Consider the following 18,613-nt stretch of genomic DNA (forward strand, 5'->3'; position numbering starts at 1 on the left):
TCTAAACAAGTTGGTTCTGAGGTACTCTGGTTTATTTCATTCAGTCCCACAGACAGCTGATTTTTCCAGTCCTGGGAGGTGAGAACTATCTCTTTTCCAAGCACCTGAGGTCTCATGCTGAGAGCTCCCTGCCTAGTCTTCTGACTTCAGAGTCCTTGAGGTTCCCAAGTCTCCTCAAAACATCTCTCTCCCAAGTAAAAAGGCCACAGCATCCAAGAGCCTTCTCCTATGGCTCAGACAAAAAAGCAAGTCCCTAGATCCAAGATCCTCAGAGATATACAGCTAAGTCCCTAGATCCAAGATCCTCAGAGATATACAGCTTTCTGAGAGGAGGGAGTGAGACTCAACACCTATGGATTGGTGTCTAGCCTTTATTTGAAGAGCATCAGGATATGGCTTTGTCTCAAAAAAGCTCCCTCCTTTCCATCCTCTCTGGAATCTATCAGACTGGGGGCTGAAGGAATTGAATCAATGCCCAGTTCAATCTCCTTTTTTTTTTTTTACATCTGACTAGCACATCCCTGCATGAGCTGACTGTCACGTGCTGGGCAGATTCTTTCCATTCCATCACGTGTTGCTCTTGTCTTTCAAGACTGACTCCGGCAGTCCAAGCTGACACAAATTACTTAGAAAGGTATTGAAAGTGACCCTAAAACTAGATGGTTGGGGAGACATTATTCCCTGGGGGAAGGGACACTAGCTAGGGAATCCAGAGACCTGAGATTTCACCTTGGCTATGGCAAACAAGCAGTGTGACCTTGGGTAAATCGAACAGTTTCTATAATTTCAGTTTCCTCTTCTATAAATTGGTAGAGGGGCAGCTGCAGTAGATCAGAGGTTCTCTGCCTCTAGCATGCACAGGAATCGTGTGTGTACGCGCACGCATGCATGTGTGCGCGCAAGCATTAAAACACAGATTGATGTGTCATAACCTGGAGGTTTCTGATTCCATAAAGTTTTCATTTCCAACAAACTTCCAGCTCCTGCTCTTGATCCCAGGGCCCACTTTGAGAACCACTGCATTAGATCATCTCTAAATCCTTGCTATTCAATCTGTTGTCTCTGGAGCAGCACCATCAACATTATAGAGAGTGTTAGAAACATAAAATCTCTGAGCCCACCTCGTTCTCCTAAATTAGAATCCTGCATAAAAACAAGACTCCCAGGTGATTCTTTTGCACACTAATTTTTGAGAAGCATGGCTCTAAATTCACTTCAATTTGGTAGCAAATAGAAATATTCTGCCTCTTTTTCTCTTTCCACGCACATGCATCCACCCACTCACCTATACATAGACACAGAGAAAAATCTTATCATGTCCTCTTAATTTGCAAGGCAGATTGTGGTTTTCCTAATGCCTTCACTTCACATACATATACATATATACAATCACTTAACCAGAGCTCAATTTGAGTGTTTTTATACATAGAGTTATAAGGGCAGGATCAGGTTCTTAGTGACCAAAGAAACTTTAGATGTCTAGCCTAGCACCCAACCAGGGAAAATGAAAACAAGAGGAGCAGCATGAGTGGATGGGAAGAGAAGATGGGTGAAGGGACACGCTCAAGGGAGTCTTATTGCAGTTCTTATAGAATATAACATTGTTAATGCACAAAAGTTTTGAGAAGGACACCCTGAACTTTCTATTTTGTATTTTTGGAATTAAAAATATGAATAACTTCAGGTTGTAGGCATAACAGAAATATCCTAAACCTGCAAAAAATTAAAGGCTAAATGTCATCATAGACTTGAGTGGGCCACAGGCAGAATCCCATTTCACTGTTTGGGTGGAAGCCATTTATAAAAAACAAAATAAAACAACAACAACAAAAAAAAAAAAAAAAAAAAAAAAAAAAAAACAAAACCACCAAGGTAAGATTGTTAAGTTTCCAGTTTCCAAAACAGATTTGCCCCTAAATTCTTTTTATAGATTAAGTCAAATTTGGTAAATTGGCAAACACACACACACGAGTTAAGTAAATAATGTGAGCATCCTTCACTTCTTCACGCTTCATGGGTCAAGATTTTCATGTCCCTGAGCGTAAAGATTTGCATCCCCTGAGTACAGCACTGCTCCCTGAGGAGCAAGATGGTAGACAAGAGCAACTTCACTGGGTGCACAGGCAGAAGCCAGTGTTTTATAGGCAGGTGACGTAGGGCTGCGGTGGGGGTGAGGCCTGAGAGCAGGTGCTTTCCTAGTGGAAACAGCATTTGTGTGGGAAAGGCGCAGATGTTGGCTCATCTGGCGCCCCACGCCCAAGGTGCTCTGCTCACCTGGCCTGCCTGAGGCTGCCAGAGGAACACATGGACCTTTGGAAAACACCAGACAGGACGCATAGGCTTGCAACCTGCTCTATGGAGGTCACTGCGCGCAGCGCGGTTTAGGAACCCGGGCTGGGACTCACCAGGTCTGGCGGGGGTTTTGGTGGGATGCGCCCCTGGAGGCCTAGCGTTCTGCAGCCGGCCGAACCTGCGGCCATCAACTGCATCCCGACGGTCGCTGCGGTGAGGCAGCAGCTCCAGCGGCCGGGGAGTGTAGAGGTCCGACTCGATCACCACCTGCCGGGCGGAAAAGGGACCGTCAGCTTATTCCTCTCCGGACTCAAGACCTGCGGCCCCAGCACTGGAGCTTTGCAAGATGGACCCTGTATGGACAAGGATTTTTGCAGACTTCCTCATTCCAGTGCATGCTAGGAGCAGCAAGAAAGATTGGGTACAAAACTTGACTTCAGACTGTCAAATAGTGTCATGGTGCAAGAAAGTGAGGGTTCTGGAGGTCCCTCTACAGTTGTGTGCCTGGGCCATCAGGACAGCTGCTCCATGGCCAGAGGTGTTTTGATAACAGGACAGGCTATTTGAAGGGAAGATGGTCTGGAAACCAGGGTCTTATGGTCTTTATAGCTAAATGGCCAACATCCTTGTTTATGCAGCGAAAGGTTTTTGGATGCTCTAGAGGAAGGAAGAACTAGGAAGAGACTTGAGGCCCAACTGATTCTCAGGTTTTAAAAAAGAAAACAAGAAAGCAAACAAAAATTGCTGGCAAAACAGGAGCGTTAACATAAGCCTGTAATCCCAAAGACTCCGGAGGCTGAGGAAGGAGGATCACAAGTTCAAGGCCAGCCTTAGCAATTTATTGAGGCACTATCTCAAAATAAAAAGGGCTGTGGGATGTAGCTCAGCAGTAGAGTGCCCCTGGGTTCCATCCAAGAAAAAAAAAATTGTGTCATTACTGAACATATACAGTCTTTTTTTCTTGTTATTCCCTAAATAATAAGTAGAACGACTTTTTACGTAGCATTTCATTGTTTTATGTAACAAGTAATTTACAGATGCTTTAGAGTATAGGGAGCTTATGGAGCATGGAAATACTACATCATTTCATATAAGGAACTTGAACATTGTAAATTTTGGGTACCCCAGGGGGTACCCATACTGAGGATACCAAAGGACAAATATACTTAAGACATTGAAATAATTTACATGTAAAAACCAGAGACAAATAATAGCAGCCATTTTATCTTAATATGGGGAGTCATGAAGGGAGTCTTAGAGTCTGGGCTCAGATCCTGCATATTTTATCCATATCCAGGACACTGGGGTCATTCATTCTGAATGTCCTCACTCCTTGAACCTCATTAGAACCTCCAATATTCTGCAGCTTTGCTGAGGTCTGCATTCACCCATTCACTAGCTTCTTCCATCCACAGCTGTCCTGCAAGGGCACAGTCTGTACCAGATCTTGGACTCACTGTGCATTTGTGAGTGAGGCAGACAGTTTCATCTCTTTACAGTCTAGCCTCTGGCAGATCCCCTTCAGTTGTCCACACATAAACAATTCTGTTGCTTTTGGAGGATGCTGAAGCAAAAATGAATGGCTTTTTAAAAATATGAGAATAGGGTAGCATTTAAACTCAGTGGAGAAAAATTAAATCTTTAATATTATTGGAATAAATATCAGACCTTTAGGGAAAATAGATCTCTGTTCATTTCTGGAAATGAATACCAGCAGATCAAAACCATATATTAAACAGCAACTAACACTAGAGTAGAATATAGCTCAATATAACATTTGTTACATATAATGGAGAATTACCTTTATATTCATAGAACTCCTACAAATCAATTAGATTTGGAAGATATAGAAAAATGAGGCAAAGGTATGATCTGGTAATTGACAGTAGAAATATAAATGGTCAATAAGCATGAAAAGATACTGAACACCATTAATAATTAAATGTAAATTAAGACAATAATTATTTCCTCCCTGCTATCAGATTATTAATGAAGATAAAAACTCCATTTGGGGTCAGGCCAACCTGAGTTCATACTTCAATTCTGACACTTTATAATTATGTGGAAAGGGGATATTAGTGCTGACCCTTGCTGAACTGAGGCATAGTAAAAGTCCACCATTAGTAGGATTTTTAGTAGCACATTTTGCTCTTTTTTTCATGCCATATATTTATCTACAGCACTGAGAGTGGTTTTAAGTCTTCTGAAGGCCAGATTTTTATGTCACCCACAGAGGAATATAAGAGAAGCTGCCACTCTTTGCTTTACTTTACCACAAATAGTCTTTTGCTTAAAAAAAATGGACGTAGCTCACATTTGGTCTTAAATGGGTTACTCAATCATCTTGGGTCCATTTTAGGACCCAAACTCTCTCATTCTGTGCCTTGGAAAAAGCTGAAGAAAATTCAGGAGCATTTAGGATTCTTCCCTGGCATTGAAAATCCCTTTTATTTTTCCCTTGAGGCAGTGCAGAAAGTGGTGATCGTGTTGGGTTTCCAGCAAGCCTTCAGTGCAGCTGAGGGTAGCACTGGTCCCCTGGGCCAGCTCATGTGTGTGTGTGTCAGTGCAGTGGTGAGTGCACCACACTCACATTCTGTGTGAGCTGCTCATCTCCACTCTCCTTCCTTCCTTGTAGCACTGATCTCTGCCATGATGTTACCCAGGATCTGGAATTTTCTGGATTAATGGTGGTAGTTCTGAGCCCTATCCCCTGGACACGTGTACTGTGTGGCATCAGGAACCCCTGGAAATGTAAATCTCCAGGACAGAATGAGGATCCCTTTCAGTTGTCCACACATAAACAGTGCTGTTGCTTTTACTGGATGATGAAGCAAAAATGAATGAATTTTTTTTTAAAATATGAGAACAAGGTAGCATTTCAATGCAGTGGAGAAAAATTAAATCTTTAATATTATTGTAATACATTGGCACTGTCAGGGCTCTTCATTGTCAACTGTTCATGACAGGGGTGCCTGATTTTATTTCCACACGCCCAGCATTCCTCTGGGAGGAGGAGTGAGGACCTGGGTGGTGTTTTCACACCCATCCTGTAGAAGGAGAAAGTGAGGCAGGATGGGAAAACCTGGGGAGTCTATGAGAAGGCACCACTGCTTTCCGTTATTTCCTCCTTTGAAGGGGAGGCAAATGTTCCCTTGCAGGAACAAGAAATACCACTTTCCTATCCCTTCCCTACACAGTTCCTGATGCCACAGTGAGGTAGGAGAACAGGTGGATGGAGGAAGTTTCCTGGGGTGGAGGTGAGACCAGCTACTTCCCAGGTCACCACTTAGGGCCAAGCGCCTCTTTAGGATATCTTCTCCAGCCCCTCCCCCAAGTGCCAATAGCAGTCTCCTGACAGCCTGGTTCATGTTCTGGTCTATAGCACGTAGTCTGGGCTTGTTACTGGTGATCTTAGAACAAAGTGGCCTGAGAGCAGACTTTTTAGTACCCTGAGAATAGGGGTAAGATTAGAGAGGTAGGGTGGTATTGACAGATGTCAATGGGGAAGAAAGAGAAGGGGAAAGGTCTTAATGCTAGAATTTTCCTTTCCTAGGTCATTAAAATGCTTACTGAAATAGGGGGATATATTGGAGCCACAAGCATTAGTATAATAAACTGATGCATCCCTGCTGATCTTGGAGAGGTCAGAAATAGGAAGAGCAAAGATGCAGGCTAACCCAGAAGCCTCAGGATTCATTTCCTCCTCTGACATCTGAGATCTACACTTCTGCTTATCTGCCAGTCTGGAGAGCTGGTACGGAGTTAGAAAGACAGTCAATACCTAGATGGTGGAGATTCATCATGATTTGGGGCTGAAAAGATCCACAGAAATGTTCTAATCCAATTCTCTGATTTTATACAGAGGAAAAATGAGGCCAAGATAGGTCATGTGCCTTACCAAGGTCACAGGGCTGTAAGGAACAGAGCCAGTGTGAACCATGGTTTCATGCCTCCTAAGTGAATGCTCTGCATAAACCCACACAAGTGCCTACATCCAGATAAGAATTTTCAAGTGTAATTGATTGCTCAGTGCATTTCAAAAAAATCAGGAGCTAATCGCACAAGTCCCTCCCCCACAAGCTTGAAATCTGGGGACAATGTAACATTTGCAATCTCGTTTTTCCATCTTTCCTGATGACAGCCATTCTGCTCACTGTGAAGAGGCTGTGAATCACAGAGGAAGTGGCTCCATCATGCCAAAAGGCTTAACTGAACCATTCCTTTGTATAAGTCTATTCCCTTGAGCTACTCCTGTGACATCCCTGGACATCAGTATGATAAAGATGTAAATAAAGTAGCCAAAGAATCAAAAAGAGGAAGAACGGAGGAAGGAAGGAAGGAGGGAGGAATAAAAGAAGACAGATATACAGGCAGACAAACAGACACAGATCAGACTGTCTAGGGAAACATGTGACTGTGCCCTAGATTTAGGGAAAGATGTAACTCAGGAAGAGTCAGAGAAGAAGGAAGCCCTGGCGTTAAGATAGCTCAGAGAGGAAATAGATATTTGTATAGGAAAAAAACTGACATCCATCCACACAGTAGCCCAAGGGGTGGGAGGAGACACAAACAAGAATTCCCAGCCAAAGAAAGTTGTAAATATTGATTGGTAGGGTTGTAAAATAAGATGAATTTTCCCAGGCAAGATAATCAATCAAAATTGCTCCCAGACCACCAAATTGGAGAAGACAAAAAGGACTCCAGAGGAAAAATAAGACCAAGAGCCAGTTGGTTGGGGAAATGAGACCAGAGACAATTCTTTTCTCTTGGGACTCACTATCTCCGTCTGTAAAAGAGGGAGGTGGAGGTGGAATAAGAGGCCTGTCTCTTTTAATTTGCCTGTGCTGTGTAACTGGGGATTGGATTTTAAAAGCAGAGGAGGGATTGGGCAACTGTTAGGGGAAATTAGAGATTCAGAGGAGAGCTCAGAGGCAGAGGGCATCACTGAGCTGCCCGCCCTGAGGGCGAATGAATATTTGAAAACAAGAAGCTTCTCCACCCAAAGACCAAAAGATCTGTGAAATTGCCTTAAGGTCTAAATTACCTTCAAGCATTTCTTTCCCTTTCCATTTTGGGCAGTACCTCTCCCACTGTTTCTAGAAGATCAGAAGAACTTTCCTTCTAGACTTTGGGAGCATGAAATAGATAGAATCTTGTGCCCTACAGTCAAATTTTCTACCTATTAAAAGCCCCTCTCTTTCTTTCTTAAAAACAAAAAACATTTATTTTTTAGTTTCTAGGTGGACACAATATCTTTTTCTTTTGGACAAAGTATCTTATTTTTATTTTTATGTGTTGATGTGATGAAGATCGACCCCAATGCCTCATGCATGTTAGGCAAGCGCTCTACCCCTGAGCCACAACCCCAGCCCTCTCTTTCTTAATGTGTAAAATATTCTCAAAGTCTTTACAAAAAGGCATGCAATTGACCCCCCCAAAAAAAGACATGAATAATAAACCCATAGAGGGAAAATATTGACATGATCCATAAATCTATGAAAAGAAGAATTACATTAAAAATAAAGAAATACAAATTAAAACCCTAGGACATTTTCATCACCTATCAAATTGTCAAAGTTTAACAGCATTGATACCATGCAGTATTGGTATGCTCTTCTGGAAAAGGTACTTTAAAAAAAAGTTGTTAGGCACTCAGCAATGGCTATAATTTGTTTTCAACATTCATATTCTCTGGCCCAGCATTTCCATAGCTATAAATTTGTCTTCAAAAACATTTTGAAGAAAAAACACTTAACAGAAGAAGAAATACAAATGGTCAACAAATATATGAAAAAATGTTCAACATCACTAGCAATTAGAAAAATGCAAATTAGAACTACACTGAGATTTCATCTCACTCTAATCAGAACGGCAATCATCAAGAATACAAGTGGTGGGAGGGCTGGGGTTTGTGGCTCAGAGGTAGAGCGCTCGCCTCTAGCACGTGAGAGACCCTGGGTTCCATCCTCAGCACCACATAAAAATAAATAAATAAATAAAGGTATGTGTACAACTAAAAAATATTTTTTTTAAAAAAGAATGCAAGTAGCAATAAATGTTGGTGAGGATGTAGGGGAAAAGATAACACTCATACATTGCTGGTGAGACTGCAAATTGGTGCAATAATTCTGGAAAGCAGTTCGGATATTACTTAGAAAACTTGGAATGGAACCACCATTTGACCCAGTTATCTCACTCCTCTGCATATACCCAAAGGACTTAAAATCAGCATGTAACAAGGGTTCACTTGATGCTTTGAGTATATCCCTTGTGGCTTTGAAACTTACATGTCTTTTTTTTTTTCCTCCCAACCTTCTTCTCCCTGACCTTCTCCTCCCTGATCTTCTTTTCCCTAATCTTCTGCTCCCTGATCTTCTTTACCCTAACCTTCTCCTTCCTGATCTCTCCTCCCTAATCTCATTTTCTCTGAATTACCTCTTTAAAAAAAAAAAAAAAAACCTGTTCCTGTTGATGGACAGAGTCACAGCCTTTGGGACAGGAATCCCCTGTGTTTCTCCTTTGCTAGCAAAGCAATAAACTATCTTTTTCCTTTTTCTCAAAACTTGTGTCCTCATGTTTGGATTGGCATCGGGGACAAGGACCGAGCTTTCAGCAACAAGCATACTATAGTGAAATAGCCACAGCAATGTTCTTAGCAGCTCAATTCACAATAGCTAAGCTGTGGAATCAATCTAGGTGCCCTTCAACAGGTCAATGGACAAAGAAAATGTGGTACATATACACAATGGAATATTATTCAGCCACAAAGAAGAATGAAATCATGGCATTTGCCAGTAAATGGATGGAAGTGGAGACTACCATGCTAAGTGAAATAAGCCAATCTCAAAAAACCAAAGACCAAATGTTTTCTCTGATATACAGATGCTGATTCACAATGGGGGAGGGGGAGAGTGAAGGTCACTGGATTGGACAGGGGGAATGGGGGAGAAGGGAGGGTGCATGGGAATAGGAAAGACAGTAGAATGAACCAGACATAACTTTCCTATGTTCATGTATGAATACACGACCAGTGTAACTCCACATCATGTAGAACCACAAGAATGGGAAGTTATACTCCATATATATATATATATATATATATAATGCATTCTACTGTCATGTATAACTAAAAAGAACAAATAAAAAATTTTAAAAAAACATTTTGAAGATAAATAAATAAAAATATTTTCAGTAATATTTCTTGTGGCATTTTCTTTTTTTTACAACATTTTTTTAGTTGTCAATGGACCTTTTATTTATTTATATGTGGTGCTGAGAATTGAACCCAGTGCCTCACACATGCTAGGCAAGTGCTCTACCACTGAGCCACCACCCCAGCCCCTTGTGGCATTTTCTTAATAGAAAAAAAATGGAGGAATGCTATTTATGGATGACATGGTCAAATAATGAAACGAAAAGCATCCAGATTTGGTTTGGTAAATAATATTACATTCATTTTATACACTGGAATACTCTGTAGCCACTAAGAATGGGTAGAACTGCCTTTTTTTTTCCTTTTGGTACTGGGGCGCTAAAGCACTGAGCCACATCCCCAGCCCTTTTTTTTTTTTTTTTTTTGTATTTTATTTAGAGACAGGGTCTCACTGAGTTGCTAAGCACCTTGCTAATTTGCTGAGGCTGGCTTTGGACTCCTGATCTTCTTGCCTCAGCCTCCTGAGCCACTGGGATTACAGATGTGTGCCACAGGACCTGGTTGATCTACAGGTTATTAATTGGCATGGAAAGATGTTCAAGATCTTGTTAAGTGAAATAAAAAAGCAATTGCAAACCAATATATTATTAGATGATATAGTATAATTATAATATATGGGAAAATGTCACTTAAAAAACTTCCAGTGCTTACTGAATGTGTCAGTCTCCAAACTCAACATTTTGTATATTTTAAGTCACTTTCTCCTTTCCATGGTTCTTGAGATATGTATGCTTATTATCCCTACTTTAATGCTAGCAACTTGTTCACGGTCACGTAACTACAGATTGATAGAACTGGGATTTCTTTTTTTTTTAACCCAGGGAATGAACCCAGAGGCGCTTAACCACTAAGTCACATCCCCAGCCCTTTTTATTTTTATTTTTTAAAAATTTGAGATAAGGTATCACAAAGTTGCTTAGGGCCTCACCAAGTTGCTGAGGCTAACTTTGAAATTTCAATCTTCCTGCTTCAGCCTCCCAAGCCTTTGGGATTATAGGCATGCACTACCATGCCTGTTTTAGAACTGGGATTTAAAACTGGGCAATTTGACTCTAAAGTTCACATAGCTAACCATTATGTTCTATAGCATCTCAGGATTTTGTGATCCTATATTTTATATCTTGTAATGTTTGACATTTTATAATGGTCACATACTGCTTTTTAAAATTAAAAGCATTATATTTAAAGTAAAACCTGATATCATTCCCAGTACTTAATTTTTTTCTGAATAGAGAATAGGCTTTGAAAATTTGACATATTTAATAAATCAAAATAGTATTTTATGAAAAATTGTGATAGAAATAGAAACTCTAGTATAAGTAAGAAGCAATAAGTTTCCCTCTTAAAGTACAAAGGTATATGGACAGTTTTTACACAAAGAAATGGATATATAAAATGCAAAACACATAACATTATTAGGCTTTAAAGAGCTGTAAACTAATTTCAAGTTACTACATATACATATTAGAGAAGAAAGACATTATAAAAAATGAAAGCCAATGTTGGTAAAGTTGGAGGTAAATGGAAAGCGTTGCTAGAATCCCAAAAGTTGTTCAGAATTTCTGGAAGGACGTGGCAAAACTATAAGCAGAAACTGTATTTCAAAAACACGAATCCCTGCATCTAGTGCAATATCTTTCACATAGGAGAAATGCAAATATTTGATGAACGTGTGCAGGTATATTTGTATGCATGTTCTTGGAATGGAACTTTACTCGTTAATGCTACTTTGAGATCTATGCACCAAGGAATTAATCCAAAAGAATCGTATGTCGCACAGGTAAGTTCATTGCTGTGCTATTTCTAATAGTGATAAATGGAACTGTAATGCCAGCAATAGGAGAACCCTTAGGTCAGGGATGCTATGTCCATGCCATGGACTCGGTTTTTAAACCAAGAACAAAATGTGCATGTAAAGCAGGGTTTACACTTTGTGTCTGGGGAAAACAGAGCAGGGGAGTCCACTTCAGGGCTGTTTAGTATCTGGTTGACATTTGTCAGTTACTCAGCTAAGTGGAGGACAGAATGCAGCAATAGCACATGGGGCATAGAGAACACTCCTGTTGTTGACAGCAGAGGGGTAAAGAAGCCAGCATTGCTTTTGTAATGAAAGGTAGCCAAAGAGGATCAAAATTAAAGTTTCCTTACATTTTTGGTCAAGAGGTGTTGAGAGCTTTTGACTCTTCTCCTGGATGGACTGGACACTGCAAAGAGAGATTTAAAAAAAAAAAGTTTTAGAGAATGACCCTAAAAACATTGAGGCGGTTTGGATTCAAAACAGGGTCATAGAGGAGGGGATGGGAAAAGGCAGGGTTCCATTCAATTTAAAATATTACTTGGCTTGACTACACCAAAGTTAACTGCAGTGTTGTTCACAACAGCTAAAACTCAATGCAAATGCTCAGCTCATCAACAGATGAATGGATAAACAAATTGTGGTATAGCCATACAATGAAATATTCAGCCTTGAAAAGGAATGAAATTCTGAAATGTGCTACATATGACTCTTGAAAAGTGCTGGGTGAAATGAGTGAGACACAAAAGGACAAATACTGTTATTGTTCCCTTACACAAGGTACCTAGAGTAGTCTAATTCACAGAGGTATAAAGTAGAATGGAAGTTACAAGGAACTGGGAGAATGGGGAAAATGATGAGTTATGTTTAGTGAGAACATGGTTTTCAGTTTAGGACAATGAAAATTTTCTGAAGATAGATGGCAATGAAGGTCATACAACACTGAATGTATATAATGCTACTGAACAACACCCTTAGAATGGTTAAAGTGGTAAATTCTGTGACATGTATATTTTGCCACAATTTTTAAAAAAGTTTAAAGAAATCAATTAACCATAAAAATTTATATTAATTTGTTGGAAAAAAGTGTGAATTTTATTGGAAATGGAGACATCTAGGCATCTATTTTCTACATTACTGCTAGGGCAATTTACTGGAACTGAAATCCCACCACGTCCCTATCTTGCTTAGAACTGAAACGACTTCGACTTCTTAGACTTCTTATCACATATCCGTTAAGTGACATATGAGTGCTATCCTTGTTATCTTCTGCAAAGCCCTTACAGCCTGCAGCCTGAAGGACAGTGTGCTGGTTAATGGCCCAGACTCCAGATTCCCTCTACTTGGGTGTGAATTTGAACTTGGCCACTTGCCAGTTGTGTGATAGGCAAATTACTCACCCTCTGGAAGCCTCACTATTCTCATGTGTAAGACAGGAAATAATCATGTCAGGAATAACAATGGCTTCTAATTCAGAATGTTCTGTCAAGGATTAAATGAACTGAACTTCAAAAACCCTTGCCCAGACCTGGCAAAGAGCAAGTTCCCACAAATTAATGGTGATTATTAGGACTTTGCTAACATGATAAGGACAGGTGGTAGGTCAATGTCTGGAGAGTGTAGCATTCTGCTAGACATTCTGCTTCTCCCAAAACTTCCCCATTTCCTCCTGCTCTTCCCTGATTCCCCTCACCTCTCCCTCCCTATTGTTGCTTATCCCCAAAAGAATTGTTTTTGATGCCACAGTACTGTCCCACCCAGAAATGAATCCACTCTGGTGTAGCTCAGGAAGTAACTTCTGGTGCAACTTCTTAGTAAAACCACAACCTTTATCTTTTGTATTTACTGTGAATTGTGTCTGTAAAAAATCTTTTCCTTAAAGGGCTCTCTTTTTTGTCTACAAAGTGATCATACACACATGCTCTCAGTTACAGATTTGGCCCATGTCCTGTGTCTTTAAAACACTTTAGAAACACCACAGCATTTTCTAGTGCTGTATTTTGTGAGGTATCAAGACGGATCAGTTTTGAATATGTAGATATTAGACCAAGCCCAACATGTGTGTCTTGGAAAAAGGAATGTGATACGTGGTAGATGTAATATTGGCTCACATGGAGATTCGTACTCTTCAATAACTCCACTGTAGGGATGGGGATCCTGAGGGCACTGAGGGGCCACTCGGTTAATGGTGGAACAAAGCACAGATTTGTAACCACTAGGCTGCACTGCCCAACTTATGCCTGGCAAGTTTGGGTTATTGCACATTGATAATCATGGCTGATCCACTGCCTTTGGGAAAGGGCCCATCTGGGAGGGCGACTCCTGTTAGGTAAAGTCAAGACAACTTTCATTTCTGCAGTTAGGACATGTGGGGATGTGAGGAAGGGTCACAACCTCTCTCATCAGCAGTGACTCAAGGTCGCTGGCACCAGCTTCCTTCACCCAGAGCCCTTCTGCTTGAAGGCATTGAGAAGCCACAAGAGGCAGAGAAGTGGAAGGGGGTAGGGGTGGGGACTCCCATTTATGATCCAGTGGAAAACTGCAAATATACTCCTTTTCTAGAGAGGAACTTTCTGAGCTGTGAAATGTCTGTGAATACGGATGAGTACTGGGTTTAGTACTGGGAAGAGGTCATGAATGAAAAGGCAAGGAAGGAATACAGTATTAAATATTTATCTTTGAATATATTCATTGCTCCACTTACAGTAAAAATAGAAATCACTTTGTAAGTGATGTATTCACCGGTACTTACTACATGTCAGCTACTGTTCTAGACACTTAATATATTAACTCATTGATTCCCCATGCTAATAATCCTGGGAGCTAGAGTTCTGTTGCTCACTTTTACAGAAGTGGAAACTCAGAGAGGTCAAGTAGCTTAGTCAAGATCACATAGCACAGAAGTGGCAGCAGTCTCTTAACCACTCTGTCTCTGATTTTTTCTCCCTTTCAACAATTTTTAATTACAGAAGAAAGACATTATTTTCCTCTTTGCTTCCAATTTGCTTTCTCCTCATAAAAGAAGTAAAATTCAGAGGAAAATTTAGGTTCCTTTTCTAAACATCTCATGATTCTACTTCTCCCTTTCCTCGGGGCTACAGAGATCACCAATTTTATCTATATCTTTCTGGTCTGTTTTCATACTTTTCTCCAGATATGTATCCAGAAATAATATTTTGTATTTCCAAATTTACAGAAATGCTCTCATTCATGTATAATTTCTCAACCTGTTTCTTTCACCTCCTTACTCAACATGCATTTATAGGGCTAGTAGCAGAGCTCAGTGGCAGAATGCTTGCCTAGTAGGCTGCCTCCCCAGCATCGCAAAAGATAAAATAAAATTATTCATTTATGTCCATCCCTACATAAATCTATTTCATTTTTTTTTTTTGTGGACCACTGTGGAGAATTCCATATTTTGATGGCACCACATTATCCATTCCCCTTTTCATGGACATTTAGGTTATTCTCCATTTTTATCCTCTTAGTATGGATGCCACTGTGAGCATTCACAAGTGAGAGTACCTCTGGGCTTTTTACCCTAAAATGGAACTGCTGGGTCAGAGGGTCAGCTTTGACTTTCAGGATCTGCAGAAAAAAATTTCAACTCCTACACTTGGGCAGACTCCCAGCTCTTTATTCCTCTCTCTCTGTCTCTCAGTCTCTGTCTCTCTGGAAGTAGATGTCTCAAGCTTGATTTGTTCTGTGGGCTATCTCTTTGTGGCCAGGCTGAGGCTCGCCCTTCCCCCCGCCCTGAGCCCTGGCCCTGTCGGAGGCTGATACAGGAGGAAGAAGAGCAAGAAAGGAATTGTTTGAATGAGGTCTCACACTACCAGCAAACATCCAGCCCTCTTCATTCACGTCTGACAATGAGACTGGGGCTAAGCCTGAGCCAGGGGCTCTCGGGGCAGAACAGAGTCTGCAGGGCTGGAGCAGAGGCGATAGGACAGTGGGCCTCCTGCTTTGGAGGGGTGAGGGAGCTGCCCAGGAGGGACCTTCTGGATCCACTGAGCTCACACAAAGCCCTTCCCGGGACTTAACGCTGATAAAGGGCCGATAAGGTCATGCACCTTTGGGCATGCAGGGCCAGGTCGGGTTAGGCAGGTTGACCCCGGGGGTTCTGCGGGGAGGCCAGCATGGGGTCCGGACACTATTCAACTGCTTCGCTGGACTTCAGATCGCTGCTGGAAGCCTTTGATGGCATAGTTAGAAATCATACTTTTGAGCCAGCTGGTTCTCTTTTCAGAAGCCAGTTGCTCCCTGGAGAAAATGAATCTGTCTAACTGTCCTGGGAATTTGGTTTTCGTACCTGTTTCCTTAACAATGACTGGCTGTCACTTCCATTCCGCCTGTTGGGGTGCTGGGACTGAGTTCCTGCGAAACGGGTATGGAACAGCCCTCATGTCCCTCCCCCTTGATAGATGATTGTTTGGCAATGATTGATGTTTATCCTTGTGTCTCCTTTTAATAAGGAAAAAGAAAAAAAAAACAAACCCAATACCATCCAAACCGAGGACCCATCATCCGACCTCAGGGCCCCGAGGGTCCCCCCCCCCCGTAGTAAAACAGCACGTGAGGGTCCTCACCCTCCCGCATCAGATGCCACGCTAGGTGAGGGCCAGTCAAGGGCAATTGTACTCACCCTTGGAAGGAATCACGGTGGTGAAAACTTCTATATTTTCATCGCTGCAGCTGTAGATCTGATGCATCCTTTCAGCCTTCTCTCCTCCAAGTGTCTGGGAACCGGCAGCCTGTCTCTGGTCCCCTAGTCGCGAGGTTTCCTAATCCAGTCTGGCTCTCCGGATCATTGTGTAGGTCCACAAAAGACAGGCTGGGGCTGTGAGCTCATCTCATTCCAGTCTTCACTGCAACATTTTCTAATCCCATCTGTCTTTTTTTTTTTTTTTTTTTTTTAATGAATCCTATTATTGCAAACCTTTGAGCTCCACGTGGAGGCTTCCGTCTCCTCCCAGCTAGGATGTACTTAACTTTTTTTTTTTTTTTTTTTTTTTTTTTTATATTTTGCGGTGTCTGCCGCAGTGAATTTGGAAGTCTTTTGTGAAGTGACGGTGAAGTGAAATCGCCTACTCTGTCGGTGCCTGGCTTGGCTGGAGAATTTGTTTCCACCAAAAAAGAAATGTGGCTTTTTGGATACCTGTAATTCCCCTTCTCATTTCCAGAAATGAAGGGACTTGTTTCCCACCACTCCCACTCCAGGGGAACTAGACATTCAGTTGTCATGTGTTAAGTTGGCTTCCTTCAAAGTTTCTATTTTAAACAAAAGGACTGTTTCTCTAGGGTATTTTCTCCTCATGCCATTACATGACAAGGCTGACATTTCTATGAATCATGTGTTTAGTGTCTCCTTGTGCAATGCTTCAGGTACTTACAGAGATGTGGAACAGGCAGTGTCCCCCTCCCACTCAAGGAACCCAGTTACAGGAAGGGCATATTTTTATTATCCTACATATCCTACTATATTTATCCTACATATTTATTTTTACATTGTATTATCACATATGTGCTATATACTATCCTATATATCCTATGCATACTCTATACGTTCCCTATACATTCCACAATATCTATATCTATACACATGAAAAATAAGCTTATGGTTAATAAATGTATCATGCCAAACCAAAGCCATTTATTACATCATTACAACTTTACTTCTTAATAATACTGATGGTGATATAATGATATTAATAATGAGAGTTACCATTTAATGAAATGCTTTCTTTGAGCTACATAGCCTGATATATAATCTCATTTAATATCTAAAGCTACCCCATGAACTGACCTATTATTTTTGCCATACTATAGGTGAGAAAACTGAAGCATAAAGAGATTAACTTTCCTGAGATTAAAAGAGCTAGTTTGAAGGCCGGGCAAGGTGGCACAGGCCTGTAATCCCAGTGGCTTGGGAGGCTGAGGCAGGAGGACTCAGAGTTCAAAGCCAACCTCAGCAAAAGTGAGGCACTAAGCAACTCAGTGAGACCCTGTCTCTAAATAAAATACAAAAAGGGCTGGGGATGTGACTCAGTGGTTGAGTGCCCCTGAGTTCAATCTCGGGTACCAAAAAATAAAAATTAAAAAATAAAAGCTAGTTTGTGCAGAATTAGGAATACATAACTAGCTTGACTCTAAAGTTAATATGCTTAACCACTAAATTATACTCTGTCCTGTACCTCTGAAGCCTTGCCCTTATGTAGAATTTAGATGGACTTCATACACATCTTAGACGTGGAGTGAATGTCTACCGATATTTCTATAGTTAACAAATTTGGGCCATTTACTGTTCATCAGGGGGTTATCAAATTACATCTCTTTCTCTGAGGACTGCACCCAGCCACAGAGGATAGTCTGGGAAGCCATGTTTATTCTGCTTGGACTTGTCCCCTTGGATTCGATTGGCCCAGAGTGGACATCAAACTCAATGTACTGCTTTCTGGAAACTGACCCTGGGCTTTGGTTTGGGGCCAAAGGAAAGGTGTAAACTCTGAATATCAGGGTGGGTCTGCCGCGTCCGGCCAAGGGAGCCGAGTCCGGCGAGGGACGGCGAGGTTAAAAGACACACAGGACACCAAGGTTCTTCATCCAGGAGTCAATAATCTTTATTGCTAACACACCTTTTTTTATACCCCAAGCAGCAGAAGTGGAAAACTACCCAAAAGCAGGAGGGAGGGGGGAGAAATTTAGTTTTAACATCTATTATTGTCAGGTACCGAAACCTCCCTTAACAAGAAGTCCATCAGACCAGAAAAGGTCAAGGCATTCCCGTGGGATACATATGTCTCAGACGGACAAGCAGGAACAGAAAAACCGCAAGTTCGCCATGGCCTTGTGAGCTGGCCACACTGGCATGCAGAACAAACTAGTGGAGGTAGGGGCTCCAGGGGCCAAGGTGGACCTGCTGCCAACATGGGTCTTCTGGCTGATTGGGGTAAAGTCGAGGAGAAGCCAGTAGAAATACTGTGCCTGGGATTGGTGATCAGGAAGGTGCCTGGGTCCTGAATAAAAATTCAGGGTAAAGAGTTTTAGCTACACCAAGGCCCATACTTGGTGGGTCTGTAGTCCTGCAGACATTCAAGCAGAGACCAGAGGGAGGGGGTGGGGGTGGGGGGTGAGAGAAGTATTGGGAGGAATGAGAGGTAGGTGTGGGGGGACTGAGACAGAGATAAGATGGAAAGGGGCTGGGGATGTGGCTCAAGTGGTAGCGCGCTCGCCCGGGTTCGATCCTCAGCACCACATACAAACAAAGATGTTGTGTCCGCGGAAAACTAAACAATAAATATAAAAAAAAAAAAAAA

General features: G+C 41.6%; 1 protein-coding gene across 1 annotated transcript in view; it reads right to left on the bottom strand.

Moving 5' to 3' along the window:
* Window positions 1-16,499, bottom strand: part of Vxn (vexin) — a 28,226-nt gene extending 11,727 nt beyond the window's left edge. Inside the window, exons 1-3 of the mRNA XM_046428547.2 lie at window positions 15,943-16,499; window positions 11,654-11,709; window positions 2,406-2,559 (exon numbers count right to left, since the gene is read on the bottom strand). Coding sequence (XP_046284503.1) covers window positions 2,406-2,559; window positions 11,654-11,709; window positions 15,943-16,009 — 277 coding nt within the window. The 5' untranslated portion in view covers window positions 16,010-16,499. The remainder of the gene's footprint in view (window positions 1-2,405; window positions 2,560-11,653; window positions 11,710-15,942) is intronic.
* Between the last annotated feature and the right edge of the window lie 2,114 nt (window positions 16,500-18,613).

Source organism: Marmota monax, unplaced genomic scaffold (genome assembly GCF_021218885.2).
Source record: "Marmota monax isolate L192 unplaced genomic scaffold, Marmota_monax_Labrador192_F-V1.1 WCK01_AAM20220418_F8-fsc00044, whole genome shotgun sequence".
Lineage (NCBI taxonomy): Eukaryota > Metazoa > Chordata > Mammalia > Rodentia > Sciuridae > Marmota > Marmota monax.